The following is a 16,848-nucleotide window of genomic DNA, read 5'->3' as shown; positions in this document are numbered from 1 at the left end:
ATTAAGGGTATTCGTCCTGAAATTAGTGGGGATGCCACAAAAATCTCTTCAGGTTGCAAAACCTCTAAAGGTATAATTCAATAAAAAGGCTGTGGTACAATAGTTTAAAATTCGTAAATAATTTTTTTTAGAAACGGCATAAACTGTTAAACAAAAATTTAATAAATAAAGATAAAATAATATTATTTTTAGTAAGTAGAGTTTAACATTTTAACGAAATTCAATTAGTAAAACAAATTGTCAGGTAAAAACTATTTAAAAGCTAATTATACCTGTTACTCGTAGAGTAAAAGGGTATATTGTATTCGTGCAAAAGTATGTAACAGCTAGAAGGAAGCGTTTCCGACCCCATAAAATATATATATTCTTGATCAGCATTAATAGCCGAGTCGATCTAGCCATGTCCGTCTGTCCGTCTGTATGAACGCTGAGATCTCGGAAACTACAAAAGCTAGAAGGTTGAGATTTTCCACACATATTCAGTCGAGCGCCACGCCCCCTCTAGCGCCCACAATCGCCCACTAACAATTTTAAAATGTGTCCTGCGCCCACATCTTTAAAGATTTCCGAGAAGTATAAATGGAATTTTGTTGTATATATTTATACCTATCGAAATGTAGAAAACATTTTTCAAATCGGACCTTTCATTAAAAAGTTATACGCAATCAAAATATCTACATATATCCATCTCCCTCGCACTCCCTTTAGCTGAGCTACGATTATATAATATAAATAGTCGGGACACCAACCCGACTATAGCGTTCTCTCTTGTTTTTTTTTTTATGGCGGAACGTGTTAATGATGTGTAAGTGGAATTGTAAATGGGTATTAACAAATTTTCGACCCTACAAAGTATATATATTATTGATCAAAGTATACAAAGTATATATATTATTGATCAGCATCACTAGACGAGTCGATCTAGCCATGTCCGTCCATCTGTCTGTCCGTTTCTACGCAACTAGTTTGCTCTCTCAGTTTTGAAGCTATCGGGTTAAAACTTTCCCAAAAGTCTTCTTTCTATTGCATTCTTTCTATTGCATTCTATAACCAGCTGGATCGGACAACTATATCCTATAGCTCCCATAGGAATAATCGGAAAAATAATAGAACAAATTCTAGTTTCGGTGTTTTTTTAAATATTACCTTCTAATTTTAGGAAAAATTCCAATTAAATTTTTTTTAAACGGATGACCATAGCTGCCATAGGAACGATCGGAAAATTAATGGAAAAATTATAGAAAATAAATTATAGCTTATGCAAATTGTGTCTTCCGTTTGCAAGATAAAATAGATTTTATGTTTTCTTTTTAACGCGAATAAAAGGCGAAATAGTCGTAACATTGACAAAAAAGGTGTGAGGTAAAATATTAAAAACAAAGGGCTTTGCAGTCAATGTCGTCATGGAACGTCTCGTATACCTTTTTACTTTTTTGCACATATGGCAAACTTGTAATAAAAATGAAATTTTCTATGTGGCTTGGTGCACGGTTCTTTTAAAAAATTCGCAGAGGTTAATAGGACAATCTAAAGGAAATATTCAAGTCCGTTGGTTGAGTATTGTAGGTGAAAGCAGATACAATTTTGAGGTGCTAACAAATGTCGTTGAGTTTTTCGAGTCAATGTATTTCTCTCTTTGTTTAGGTATTCCTTAACATTTAAGCTGGTCATTATTTACATTGCTATTTTATTTATTATATTCAATTATTTTGAAGTATTTTTACATAGTAATAAAGACGAATTGAAAAAATCTCGATAAGTTACAGCCATAAAGAAGTGGATTTATAGCTGCCAGGTAATATCGCAAATAATATATGACCCGGGTTACTTTTTATCCAGCCTTAAGGTTTAATTACATTAACGTGTTCATATATTTGGTAACTGCATACATGTGTGCGAACATGCATGCAGGAGTGTAATATGAGCCCAGCACACCTTTCTATATATTCCACCCACACATATTCATGCAAACATATACACTTTTAGGTAAAAGATCTGTGTTGTTTATAAACACGCGGTTGATGGGCATGTTTAGAGGCTAAGCTTTTCTACGAAAAAAACGCGATGTCGTCATTTTTAGTTTTGTCCAGGCGAAAAGTCAATTTAGAACAGTAGCTCAAAGTGCAGGTGTGTGGGTGCGCACACCTACATGTCCGAGCACACATACCAGTGCAGAGGGGGAGAAATTTAATGGGTGAACTCGCGCACACCTACAAAATATCGTGCTGATTTAATCACTTTCTTCGTTTTCACAAACGAACGTCAACTTCAGCTCCCATACACACGCACCCACCATCCCCTGTTTATTCAGGATGAGCCCTATAGCCTTATAGCCTTATAGCCAGTGGCCATTAAATGTTGCCTTAAATGACGGGCAAGCCTTTTCTTTGTTGTTCGCTTTCGTGACCAACCGCGTTTCAAGGAGACCTCTATACTCTATGCTCCATAACGTCTGGATGCCCGTGTGAAAGTGGGTGAGTTTCGAAAAAAGTCACGCAGTCAAACACGCAATTTCAGGAGCCTCAGCCCAAATTTTATCAACATAATGCTTTCAGTTTTAGCACTAAAAACGAAAAACTTCGGCCTCGGCTAATTGGTAAAATTAGAAAAATGTGTGCCACTATCATGGACACAGGTTTCTTGGACTCTTTGTATCATGGCATTGTCTTTGTAATATTTTTAATCTTTTATATTGTATCATCGTTCTTTATTCCCAGTTGGTTGTTGGCCTAATTTTTGGAGCTATTTCTCTATTCAGTGTCCAGACTGAACTATAATTTTTTGGAAAAACATGGTCATTCAAAACAAAGTTTTTCCCGAATTGTTATGTCTTCTTCTTAATTATAAACGATTCATTACCAATTTCACTTTTTGAGTGAATCAGATCTTTAAACTTTTTGTTGCACATTGAAACCCTGTATCCATGTCACCAGTCAATGTTATTTTATTCACTTTATCTGTGTCAATCAGAAAAGGTGTCTCATTGTTTTCCAAAGCTACACATTGGTATGTATGTTTTCATTTCTTTATAATGAATGCCTTTGTACGATTATATGGTGCAATGAATGTTAGAAGGTTGTGGTAAAAGGACTTGAAGCTTGATTTAAAATATGAAAATGCTGCCAGCATTCCTGTAATAAAGTCGATTTTATATGAGTAAATGTGGGTGTGAGTGGACATTCACCATTTGTTTGGAGAAAGTGTGTCAAATGGTCCCTGAGGTTTTGCATGCACATCAGTAAATTGATACACCAATCCAAGCGCGACTTAAGCAAACCGACAAAAGTCGATTGACCATTAGAGAATTAGTCATTTTCGAAGAAATCTTATCCGCACTCAATTCCGACTAGAGCCCTGCATGAATGGATTCAATGAATTATTTTCAATTTTTTTTTTATATGAATGAATTAAATAGAATTTTGAGTTTAATAGAATTGAATGAATTTGAATTTTGAGTTTAATAGAATTGAATGAATGAATGGCATGAATTACGAAATAATTCAAACGACAATTTCTTTTGAAGAAGAAATGGCCATCATTTTGTGATCAAATCTGTTTACATTTTATTTACTATGCAGTTAACATTGATTTGTTAAAAATTTTCCACTTTTTGTTCTCAAAAGAAGTCAAAAAAAAAAATCAGGCAAATTCAAAAAATTCAAAAATTATTCATTCGATTCATTCAATTCGAAATGAATTAGAAAAACATTCAATTTATTTTACATAGAATTGAATTAAACAAATCAGAAATTTCATGGCACACTATGATAAAACAAAAATTGAATTATTCACGCAGGGCTCTAATTCCGACCCTAATATTACAGTCTTTAAATGTAATGTTTGTTAGAGAACCATTCTTTTCTGTTTTCATTTATCTTATCGTAGAATCTTTTTCAACCGAAGTCTGTTATGTTTCCTTTCTGGGACACCGCCGATTTTAATATTTTGGAATCAAGCAATCTTATGTTGCATGTTGCAGTTCCTTGTGCAATGCAAATGATGAACCTGTTTTTTATTTTATAATTAAGTAATTATTAACTATTATTGAAATTGAAAGCCGATTTTGGATTGAAATTGAATGGGAATGTGGCAGGTTGCATCGAACATGTTGCTAAGAATTAATGCTAAGAAAACATGTTGCGATCAAACTCGAACAAAAATAAAAAAAATTAAACAAAACAAAAGAAATAAATATAAATAATAATAACAATTAAGAAAATGTATAAAACGAAAGATATTTATACTTTTATTTCTTTAATAATAAATAATTACTAATTATTAGTTTTAATCAATAATATATTATGTTTACAAATAAAATTTCAAAAAAATATTACACAATTTTTGCTTTAATTTTGCAATTTTAAGTCAATCAGTCAAAATTATCCTATGAAAAATTAATTATGAATTTTAAATTTTAAACGGCTTAAAAAAAATTTATAAGTTAAAAAAGAAAACTTGTCGTTTTTAACTGAGTATTTTTTTAAAATCAAATGGTCGAATTTTTTAGCTGTAATTTTTTACTTTTGATCAAGAAAAAATCTTAAAAATAAAAAATTAAACTACTAGAATGGAATTCCTGCCACAACTCAATCCAAGTTGCATCAAATTAATTTCGAAAATTCGAAAGCACCTTAAATTCCACCACTCAACAGTGGTTCAGAATGTTAGTTTTAAAGGCAGAAATGGAAAATAACAAACAAAATGAAAAATGTATAATTATAATGAGCGTTTATCATAATTCCAAAGGTACTCTTAACCTTTTGCAAAAATACTAACCAATTTTTTTTTTTATATATTTTGGTTAAACTTTAGCTTAACATTTTAAGGGCCGTTTTCTCGTCCCTTTGTTAAATTTAAAATAGGGTTAAAGCTCTGATTTCTCATACTATTTTAAATTTTAAAATTACTTTAAATTTAACAAACGGACTATATAATGAAATCTGCATAGTATATTTTAATGAATGCATCCGTTAAACTTTTTCATAGATTTAGGCTTCTTCGTCCAATGTGTATCTTTAAAAGTTTTAAGAAAATCCAAGACTTTAATGGAATTTTCAACCAAATTATTTAAGTCATGTTAATGATCTCAGTACTATTGAAATACATTTTGGGCATCAAAAAATGCTGACTGGCCCACTGTGCACTGTGCGAGTCGAGAAATTCACCACAGCTGCGAACGGCAACTTAAGTTTGTTTTCGTTTGCGCCAAGTTTTCATTCGGTGTTTTGGATTTGGCTAGTGCAGATGCCGCGTGAATGCCATCGTCGGCCAGGTATTAAATCGTGCACCGCAAACATTTGAAAATACATTCGCGTGTGGTTCCCCCTACTTTAAAGCCTTTTAATTTGTGCCTTTACCTCAAAAAACAGTCAAATTAAATTTATTAAGTTGGCGAACTTTATGAAAGATATTAACGACAATATGAAAAACAAATCAATGTGCAAGTGACGATTTAAATATTTTTTGAAACTAAAAGAAAACTCGACTAAAAACCAAAACATATTTTCTGGTTTTCCAAATAACATGAACAACTTAACAGCTATATGTTGCAAATGATCAAAGGAGCCGACATTTTATCGGCCAAGGAGAGCAGATGACTAAACATTCACATAATTGAAATGATAATTTGCCATAACCGCCTATAGACCGATTTTTCATCAAAAGACTATTTTATGGGCACTTTGGAATCATGGAAATTTAAATGAAATGTTTTAGTCACTTATTATAATAGAACATATGCTCCGATGGATTCATTGATCGCCACAGAGACATCGTATTATACGGTTATTGGAGGGAATACCATAACTTATAATATTCTCCGTCGACTCGCAAAACGGTCCATTAAAAATATTCTGTTGTGGTCCATGAAATTCCTTGAGCCGTTTCAATATTTTTACTAACAGTTCTGAATTGAATTTACTTTGCCCCGACACCTTCTGCTGGCGCACACTTTGGCATATATATTTTCTTTTTCTTTTAAATATAGAAGGTAGCTCTCACTAAAATTTTGTTCTTGCTTTTAAGCCCATGATCTATTGTCATCCTGCTGATTTCGAGATCTGGGGATCTTACACATGAACGTTCCGACGCGCGTATATATGTTCATTTTATTTTAAAAATTCTTTCCTCCCATTGTCTACATAATATAGTTATGCAAGAATTTGGTTTGAAAAATGTACTAAAACCACTCGCAAGATATACAATTGTGGTTGATAAAATGGAACTAAGACAAAAGACAAAGAAGAGTGATGACAAAAATGAGTGAGGCTATATCTGTGTGTTTATGTACATTCTTGCGTATTAAGGAACTGAAAATTTTGAACAATTTTCTGGTATCTTGTCGAAGCAGAAGCAGACCTAGTAATACACAAAACTTAATTTAGCACAAGCTCCTAGCGTAAATAAAAATGTTTACACGTGCGCATTTGTGCCATTTGTCTCAGTAGGTGGTTCGTCTGTATATACCTGATTTTGATGCTTTCCGAACATTATACCGAGAGCCGATATCCTAATGCGTTGTGTCGTATACGTATTATTCCATTACACATTCATCCACCCCGACACATAGGCACGCATACGCATTTCTTCTTTTTCTTGGCAAAAATCTGACGGACGCATGTTCACGTCTGAAATTAGGTTTATACGTATTTTAGGGGATATATTAGACTTTGTCTCGTGCAATTAGAGTCGAAAAAAGCAGATGGCCCCAGCATGTATTCTAAATGTATTTTCAATGTTCCAGTAATCGTTTGGCTTTGGAATGAAATCGTGAACTCTTTTAAAAAACTCTTTGTGGTTCAGCAGCTGAACCATTTACCCCTTATAGCGAATACGAATACTAGGTACCTTTTTCTAAGATATAATATATTGATCGTTGTAGCACATGATCGCCTTATAGACAAAGTTAATGCAGTGCAAAACTAATCAACATATTGTTCCGACTTTTTTGTGTGCGATGGGGAATTTGTTAACGGCAATCTGCTAATAGGAACCACAAATTAACGCATGGGCCGGAGCTAATATCCCACTTTTATAGCCATAGATATAGGAAGGTGTTCATAAACACTAAAAAAAATAAATAATCATTTTGTTTAGATTTTTAATTCGCATTATACAACCTTAAAATCGGTTTGAATTTTCAAATAAAACAGTCGAAACAGCATCTAGCTGTAGAGACAATTTGTAAACACGTACACATCGATTTGTAATTGACTTTAAAAGCTTTAATGCCGTAGTGTGGACTCGAAAATGAACTGCGAAATGAAAGTAAACAGACGATCGTATAACTCGGGAATGGATCCGTGTGTTACCCAATCGTAATTAATGTAATTTTCGAAAACCCAATCCAATCTGCAGTTTCGTCTTGGAAAGTTAACTACTAAAGGAGCGCCACCACAATGCAGAACTCCCCGGCTCCGTGTGCCTGGTATTTGCCCTGGTCCCTGGCCGCCCAGCAGCAGCACCAGCAGAAGATGCTGCAGATGCAGTCGCCGTTTCTGGACAAGATGGGGGCCGCCTCGGTGGGCGGGATCTTTGCAGCCCAGCCGCAGATGCAGCAGCAACTGTCGCCCAACACGGCGGCAGCTCCTCCGGCGAACTACCAGCAGCCGGCTCTGCATCCGAGTGCCGCCCCAGGAGCCCACTTCCACATGGGATCGCCGTACAACCACCTGGCCCCCCAGCTCCTGAATGCCGGGCAGCTGAACCAGAGTGCTCTGGCCAACCAGTCCCACTTGATGCACCCCGCCATGTTCTCCTCCCTTCCCCTGGGAGCCTACTATGCCCCGGCCGCCGGTGGAGGTCACTCGGCCTTCGGAGGCGTTGGGGTTCCCCTGACCCCGGCTGCCCAGCAATCCCTGTTGGCAGCCACCGGAGGAGCACCTGGCAGCCACCTGGCCACTCAGCCACACACAGCACCTGCTCAGGTGCCCGTGCAGATGGCCCCGCGGCCCAATCCTTCCGCCTGCTCCATGGTCCAGCCACTCAACTGCCTGCCCCACCAGGAACTGAATCACCTGTCGTCCATCAATCTCAACCTGCTGCGGAGCCCAGCGTCCTCGCTCTCAGCCATCCAGGTCTTGCCAAGTGCCGAGGTGCCGATCAATAAAAAGGTGAGCTGCGTTTGCTTAGTACTTGTAATGATAGGCACTATTCGTACTTCAAACGAAGGCTAGCACTTAAGTTACGTCTTTGGGTGTACTGAGGAAAGAGCTGCGTTTAAAACACAATAGCTAAAAACAAACACTTTAGAATATTTACTTAATTTGATTTGAAATTCAAAGAAAATAAATCAATTGCGGCGATTAAGCTGGGATATTTCGTCAACACGGCCATTTAGTACCATTATAAGCAACAAGAAAATAAGCTTATTGGGCAAGCGGAAGCTATATACTTGTATATATATTCACGAGGCAGTGAAAAACTAATCGATTTCTGAATAATTGCATTTAACAAATTTGTTTTATCCAAATTTTATAAAGTTATAAAATTTTATAAAATATAAATTCGGAGTTTTGAAATATCAAAAATAATAATAATAAATAATAGCAACACTTTTTTTATTTCGCTATTACTTTTAGTTTATTTTCCAGCTTTTTGATTAGTCGTCCAATAATTTCAAAATTCCGAAATATTAAAAGAAATTATATTCCCTAGAGTCAAAAAACACCAACCCTATAATTTTTTTTCCCGTTTTTAAAAATTATTTTTCGGATCATTTCTTTGGGGGCTATAAGAAATAGTTGTCGGTTCGTTCCGGCTTATGTACTGTTTCTATTTTTGCTTAGGCTAATGCTGTCATGGGTTTATCAAATAAAACAATTGAATGTGTAAATAAACTTGGTTGCCAAATAGCAATAACGCTCAAAGTACATTCGATTTCCTTTCTATAAAGCGCTATTAAAATGTAATTCCGCAAGTGAACAAATAAAAACTAAACCACCACTAATTGGTCTTCAACTGTTGATGTTACTCCATAACAAGGTGTTGCACAATTTATACCGACGGCTATGTCAAAATTAATAACAAATTATTTCACATTTGAAAGTTTCTTGTCGAGTGTTTGCCCAACGGACTGCATTATTTTACAATAAAATCTTCTCAATCGGTGTTTGTTTTTGAGGCTAGTTACATTTGGCTTTCAGATTTTCCGCATCGCTAACGCCGCTTTATAATATACCTATTACTTAGCCGCTGTTTGCAGTGCCTCGGTGGCTATCTTTTGAAACCCGATGATTTCATAAGCCAAATGGTGAGCGGGCAGCCCGCGGACTGAGTTGGTCAAGGTCTCCGTTATAGCCTTACTCCAAACATACTAGTAGCAGCTCCGAGATGTTTTCCATTGTTTAATGCACATAGGTAATTTACACAGCGCAATGTCTATAACTTTACACTTGCAAGCGTACGACCCTGAAAATCAAGTGAGTTGCATCTGAAGGCACATAACAACTCACGTTTGTAAATAGGCAGCGAGTCACAGATGATTCCAGGGGTTCAAGGGGTTAAGATACCTCCATTTTATGATAAATTTCATTCCACACCAATTTGTTTATTCTTTCGATGTAAACAAACTGTATACCCATTAATATTCTCCGAAAGGTGTTCGCTTAATCCACCTTGGATCTACCTACATACATAAATTCATTAAAGCTTTTATGATCTTAATCCTCAATATATTAAAAAATCATATTCCAAAAAAATATATATTTTTTATTAATAATAACTGAAAGTCCCCTTGAAAATGTCTGAGTTCGCCTCTAATGCGGATGCTCGATGTATAGAATTTCTGCTTTTGATCTTGGGTTTGTGAAAAAGCTTTCGCAGCAGCTAGGAACGGTAAAATCGTATCATTTATGGCTAAGTAGCCGAGAAGCACCGTTACTGGACAGCTTGAGTAGAATGTCACTGGACTGCAACCTGCTCGTCTAAAATCCTACTCTTGGCCAGTTAAATGCATTCGTCAACCACTTGCCGTATTTGGAATGAACCTACTTACTTCAATCTAGTTTCCCAATCAAAAACTGGCTGAGGTCTACAGTTAAAGCCTATATAAATCGCTTAGATATTTTAATTGCAAGCACAAGTACACTGCCACAATTCTTCGAATGTGTAAGAATTGATGTCAAGTCGTTTTGAGTTGGCATATCACATTCTTACTAAATGGGTGGAGAATTTAAAGTAGACCTCTTCGGACAACTACTATACCTAGCATACTTAATATTTATATTTATTTATAAAAAAAAACATTTTTTTTTGTAATATTAAGAAACCAGTTAACTTGGCAACCGTAAAAATTTTCAAACGTCTTTCAATTTTCTTTTTACAGTTGTTGTTTTTCTAGAAGATCCAGGTATCTCAGGTTCATTTCACATATACATATGTGAATGACGTGGTTTTGAGTTATAATAGAATTTTGTTGTTTACAAAAGTATGAGCATATAGTGTAAATAACAAAATTTATATGTGTATAAAATACGTAATAATCTTAGTAAACGCTGCTTAAAATTGATTATAAATAAGGATCGGCGATTACCGAGCGGGAAAGAAACATTCTATAACGAGTGCTCTTGAAAATTGATAATTAATAAAGCCGTGGGTAGTGGTCACGTGTAGTTTTTAGTTTTCTGTTCTCTTCAGTTTTCCAGACGGGGGCTGACATCCGCCGGTCTGCTCGCACCTTGCGCAACATATTGGTGTGCAGGCGATAAAAGCGTGCCGACCGCGATTTGTACTTCGTCCCGTCCGCCTCTTCCTCTTCTCCATGAACAGCCTTGGGGTGGGCGGACTCATAAATATATTCCGGGTGCTAGAATGAGACACCGTTTTCTGGCACCACGCAGCCGGCATCAGCCGGCATTCGCAACCAAATGATATCAAAAGGAAAAAATATATTTCGCATAGATTTCTCGACCAGAAAATACCTCGGAGTCACCTTGGAATTGCAGCCAATATGAACCGGATTCCAGGGTTCAGGCACACATTTTCAAAACGGGTTTCCAAAGAAATAGAAATAGGTTTCGAAAGACGATTTTCATGATTGTTTTGGGGAAAACCAATATACTCTGAACTCCACGCGGTCGAGTATAATTGGATTTGCATTATGCACATATAGATACTTATATGCTCATGAATATATGCAGATGTCTACCTATATATTTATAGAACTTTTAATACATTTGCGATGATCGTGTCTCTGTGAAAATGCCATGTGGGATGGGGACCGCCGTACGCCAAGATCGCTGGCAACAGGTCTCCGCTGTTGAATGATTCAATTAATTGATCATCTTCGTTTATACTCAGCTCTCATGGATGAGTAGACGTAAAAAGCGTGTAGGAGGTCTTCATTCATTTGTGTTCAATGGAAATCATCACCGGTAATTGGGCAATACAAACGCATTTTCTGTCCGATAAAATCTGACGGAACTAATTTTGGTTCCAGAATTTCGGGAGACCACAGTCAGATTTCTCACCCACATTTAAAAAAAACAAAAGGGCGAATATTTCGACTTTGAGCTGTGCGCGTTGAAAAACAAAAAGAAAACCGAATGGGTCATAGTTTTTATTAGTTGATGTGTTTTAAATGTTATGTCAATCAAAGCTGATTTATTTTTAGTGGAGGACATGCACTAATGTAGTCCTAACAAATATTTACTGCTGGCGTGTTTGTATATGAGTTTAGTTGCCTTGTATAAACTCAAACTCGTTGCTAGCAGGTGTTTACCTCAAAATTAAACGAAAATAAACAATTATCTGCTAGTCTCATCTTAAGTTGATCTCCACCATCCGTTGAATCAAAAGTGGCAATTACGAGATGAACATAAAGACTGAATTTTGCGGATCCAAATCGTATCTTACCTACTTTATTTTAACCGGAAAACGAGATGAGCTGCACTGAGATGACGTACAAGATGTACGCTTAAATTCTGTTATAATATGTATGTAACAAACTGAAGGAATAGTAAACAGTACGTTTCATTTCCTAGGATATTCAGATAGCTTCCGTTAATAAATTAGAAATACGATCTTGTACCTTGAGAAGTGCATTAAATTTCCAAGAAAGGAAATGGGGTCTGAAATCAAAACTGAAACAAATCAATTGTTTGACATGTTATGATTTTTAAAGTTTCAACAGAAATCTGGGTATATTGGGTATCATAAACATAGCCGAAAATACTTGCAGTTAGCTTTCACGATAATTTGAGGTGTATTTTGGGTTAGTACAGCGGCGCTAGTATATATTCGGCTGTTCATAATGATCTAAATTTAAAACGTATTCATATATTTCGAGTGTATCTTCTGTGCATTGTTCTAGGTTGAGACTCTTTTTCAAATATGTACACGGTCATGCATATGTGTATCCACGCGTTTTAGACCCATTGTAACTTGGGGGATTTCGCTGAGAATCGAAGCTGTGCCGGACGGCAACTCATCTCATCTCATGGTTCGGTATCTCCCGTGGTCCGTAGCTCTCCCGCGCGACTTTTTGGGCATGGGCATGCAACATGTTTCCATCGCCCGTTGGGCGCACTGCCAAGGAAAGCAGCGAGCAGAGGAACGCCATAATGGAGTAATACGACTAGCCGATACCGGGTACTTGAAATAGATTCCCCTTTTGAGGGGGCTTTTACTTTAAATTGGTTTCTCAAAAGGCCAATAGCTAAACAATCATTATTTGAGAATTTCGATTGATTACTTTGCTCAATAGATCAAGTAGTTTATCCTAAAAATATTTTAAAAATGTATATAAATCATTAGGGGATTTCAAGTTGTTCAATCTGCTTGGTTTGTTTTCTTTAAATACGGACATAGCAAGGTCAATTATGCTTCCCCAAATCTGTATCATTCCACTAAAATTATTCAATATACTTTTTTGCCTTCGAGTACCGCGCATAAAAGACAAACGTCAGCCAATAGTAGCTCTGTGAAGGCACCAGACATATAAGCGTCGAAGCCAAGTACATATCCCAAACTGTTTATAAATATATGTGTTCTTAGAACAATATTTAGGTATCTGTATGAACTTACGTAATATAATGCATAATGTAACCCAAGTCTTGCCGACTTGCTCACCCAAAACATCTCACTTTGACCCAAATGGTATGGGCCTTTCAAAGATTAATGGGGGAAGAACAAACAAATTAATACTTGAGAACAGGAGAAGAAGGTGAAAATAGATTTGGGCTGATATTGCGGTTGATCAGATTAGGAATCTAAGGCCAAACTATACGATTTTCTTTCAATGTTATTTGAGTACATTGCTTAAAATATCTTTATTCGAATATCCTTTCCATTTATTTATTACTTTATAGTATTACACTAACATTAAATTCATTATTTGTGTATCTTTCAGACTACTTCTCCCAGAGACTCCGAGAATATAAAAATTAAAATACCAGAAAAGCGGAAAACAGATGATAATGATCAAATAAAAGAACTAAAAAAAGTAAGTGAGAGTAATCTTTAAAGCATTCACATTTATGTTCTCAGTTTATCATAGGTTTTTAATAATTAAAACCTTAAATACATTTTTATTCTAGGCTAAGCTTGAGACAAAAGCATTAAAGGCTAAGAGACCGGGATTTACGGATGAAAGATATCAAGAAACTTCCTACTATATGGAAAACGGTGAGCCATTTTGGGTACCCCATTAGAATTGTTGTAAATAATGCATTTATAAATAGGCCTTCGCAAGGTATACCCATACTACTTCACATTCACAACCTTCACAAAAGGCCGCTGGGTGGGCGAAAAGATTTTGGATATATTCTCTCGGGAGTTCCGAGCACATCCTGCCGAGGAATACGAGCGATGTATCCAAACAGGCACGTTGACAGTGAATTTCGAGAAGGTACCCATTGACTACCGGCTGAAACATAACGATCTACTGGCTAATATTGTTCACAGGTAATCAAAGCTTCATGCCTTTTTCATTTTACAAATTGCACACAAATTGCCAGTAAACAGATTCGAGTGATTGCAATTGTGTTCCGTGTAATTTCTTCATACTCTGCTTATTATTATAAATGTGTTTTCACTCAATAAAACAAAATAACGCTCGCAGCATGCCAGTGCATCGCAAAAATATATTATGGCCCTTTTGCCAACAGGATTTACCTTGTACTGTCCCAAATATTAATCTATAGACAATAAGTGATTCCTTAATCTAAAGTATCGTTCTTCAAAGTTTTTACTGATTTTGTAATATTTAACTTAAGCTCTGAAAAGAAATGTAACAACATTGCAGACACAAGATATCATATTCACAAATCATAGTTAAACCAAATGAAGTAAGACCATTAATAGACTTTCACTTTCATTTACTGTTAAATAAATGACAATAAAAATGCTCATTAGCTTTTAGCAATATCATAAAAGACACTATATCCGCTATAGATACTTATCCCCCTTAACCTATATATTGAATCTTGTTTTAATAGGCCATGAATAGTTTAAAGGCCTCGTTAAAGTAGGTTATCCGTTTAGCCAGTTCAAGCAATCTTCCCGATCTCTAATGAAACAACCGACGGAGATGATATATCAAACTAACCCGAGTTTAATGGCTATCTTTACAGACACGAAGTTCCAGTGACTTGTCAACCAATTAAAATTGTGCATATGGATGAGGACATTGTAGTTGTAAATAAGCCAGCATCGATACCTGTAAGTGGCTTAAACGACTGCCATTTTACACATATAATACAGAAATAGTTAAATACTTCTACTTGAGTCTGTATTTTAATGTTATCACTGTCAAAAACCTACTTCCTGAACATCTGTATTCGTCGATTTTAATGCCTAGCTTTTACTCGAGTTCCCTAAGAGTTTCCTGTGCTGCTATTTTACAGGTACACCCATGTGGACGCTATAGGCACAACACCGTAGTCTTCATACTTGCCAAGGAGTTCAACCTCAAGAATCTACGCACAATTCACCGACTTGATCGCTTGACATCAGGGCTTCTATTATTTGGACGTAGTCCGAAAAAAGCCCGCCAAATGGAACAGCAGATCCGGAACAGACAGGTGGAAAAGGAATATATCTGCAGGGTTGAGGGCGTATTTCCAGAGTAAATTAATTATGTCTTAAAAACTGTGAAAATCCTTTAATCAAAAAATTATAAATTCCAGGGGTGTTGTGGAGTGTAAGGAACCCATTGAAGTCGTCAGCTACAAGATTGGCGTGTGCAAAGTATCTCCAAAGGGCAAAGATTGTACGACGACATTTCAAAAGCTTTCCCAAAATGGCACCACTAGTGTGGTACTTTGCAAGCCACTTACTGGACGAATGCATCAGATAAGAGTGCATTTGCAATACCTAGGTAAGGGGGTCTTCAAAAACTCTTATCTTTAGACCTGGTACTAAAGCAACATGATATTCCCCAAAGGTTATCCTATTCTCAACGACCCACTCTACAACCACGAAGTCTTCGGTCCGCTAAAGGGAAGATCCGGCGATATCGGTGGAAAGTCAGACGATGAGCTTATCCGAGATCTCATAAATATACACAACGCTGAGAACTGGCTGGGAATAGACTGTGATTCCGATATATCCATGTTCAAGACCACCAAGGACGAAGCAGATCGGGAAAGTCTCAGCAGTGAGCACACTTCCGGTGGGTAAACCCATATCCTCTGTCGTTGATTTCCTAATTTTGTATCTTATGATATTTTGCAGTCGTTCATCACAGCGATGATGATGGAGGCGTGAATTCGCGGGAAACAACACCTCCATGTACTGAAGCCCAGCAGCCAGAAAATAGCGTTAAAAGTGTGGAACGCACTAGTTCAGTCAAGGAGTATCCAGTTAGTGTACAGAAGTCTTCCACGGAAATTTCCCCAGCTCTACTGGATTCAATAGAGAGCCCATTGAGTGGAGTTGGATGTAACGTTAACAAGGTCACAGTAGATGAGCATTGCTATGAGTGCAAAGTGCACTATCGCGATCCGAAATCAAAGGACCTTATAATGTATCTGCACGCTTGGAAGTACAAGGTTTGTGATTGCATTTCTATAGTGCTTCGTAAAGATATTAATAACTGGTTATTATATATTTTCAGGGCCCTGGATGGGAATATGAAACGGAGCTACCGAATTGGGCTCGCAACGATTGGGACCACTTAGACTCCGTATGAGTACGCACAATACTAAGTTTATTAGAAACCAAACAGACCAAAATCAACAAAATTATATATATCATAGTTAAAAAATGTGCCTTTAAGATTGGATAGCATGCGTACGCTTCAGTTAATGCGTTATACAATAATATTTATGTACACAAAGGCGTAGACAATGCGTTTAGATCGATTGTAAAATTATATACGCATTCTAGAATCCTATAAAGTTCACAATCAACCACAAATAGGCTAATGCAAGAGCTGAAAAGACGTGCAAATAAATTCGAAGCTTTTATTACAAATTAATAGGTATATTTATATGTATACAAGACATGCACTTATCTGAACTAATGATATGTGAAAGGCAATATATTATATTATAATCGGAATAGACAACTTTATAGAAATTAGTTTGTATGAGTGTAAAGCAAGATCATACACTGAAAAGTGGATATAAATAAAATTTTACAAATGTTTCTTAGAAAATGCTTGAATATTGATTTATTTTTATTGAAGTATAATGGATAATTTTCATATAAAAAATGCTAAATGTAAGTATTTGACACTAACAGGATATTTGATATTTTCGTTAAGCTGAAACCACCGCAAATGAGAACACTAGTCGCATACCGAGCTAGAATAAAACAAATAAAACAAAACGACTTACCCCTTTGCTCTGCTAACTTTCCAACTTTTTTCATTAAAATACGCTTTTGCATTCTACTACTTCTTTCTCC

General features: G+C 36.2%; 1 protein-coding gene across 2 annotated transcripts; it reads left to right on the top strand.

Annotated features, from left to right (window-relative positions):
- The first annotated feature begins 5,215 nt into the window (after positions 1 to 5,215).
- RluA-1 (RluA pseudouridine synthase 1) lies at positions 5,216 to 16,597 on the top strand. Of its 2 annotated transcripts, XM_017139580.2 has the most exons (11): positions 5,216 to 5,272; positions 7,357 to 8,111; positions 13,349 to 13,441; positions 13,536 to 13,623; positions 13,680 to 13,902; positions 14,571 to 14,658; positions 14,844 to 15,064; positions 15,126 to 15,316; positions 15,383 to 15,610; positions 15,673 to 15,989; positions 16,055 to 16,597. In XM_017139580.2, the coding sequence occupies exons 2-11, from the start codon at positions 7,398 to 7,400 to the stop codon at positions 16,127 to 16,129; spliced, it is 2,238 nt and encodes a 745-aa protein (XP_016995069.2). In that variant the 5' UTR covers positions 5,216 to 5,272; positions 7,357 to 7,397; the 3' UTR covers positions 16,130 to 16,597. The 2 variants fall into 2 exon arrangements, with proteins under 2 accessions (XP_016995069.2, XP_070075828.1); XM_070219727.1 differs by lacking the exons at positions 14,571 to 14,658; positions 15,126 to 15,316; positions 15,383 to 15,610; positions 15,673 to 15,989; positions 16,055 to 16,597 and having other exon boundaries at positions 14,844 to 15,024.
- Positions 16,598 to 16,848: the final 251 nt, after the last annotated feature.

This window comes from Drosophila takahashii, chromosome 2L (assembly GCF_030179915.1).
Source record: "Drosophila takahashii strain IR98-3 E-12201 chromosome 2L, DtakHiC1v2, whole genome shotgun sequence".
NCBI classification, from domain to species: Eukaryota; Metazoa; Arthropoda; class Insecta; order Diptera; family Drosophilidae; genus Drosophila; species Drosophila takahashii.
The sequence above is the reverse complement of the archived record's forward strand: the minus strand, read 5'-3'. Positions and strand labels throughout refer to the sequence as shown.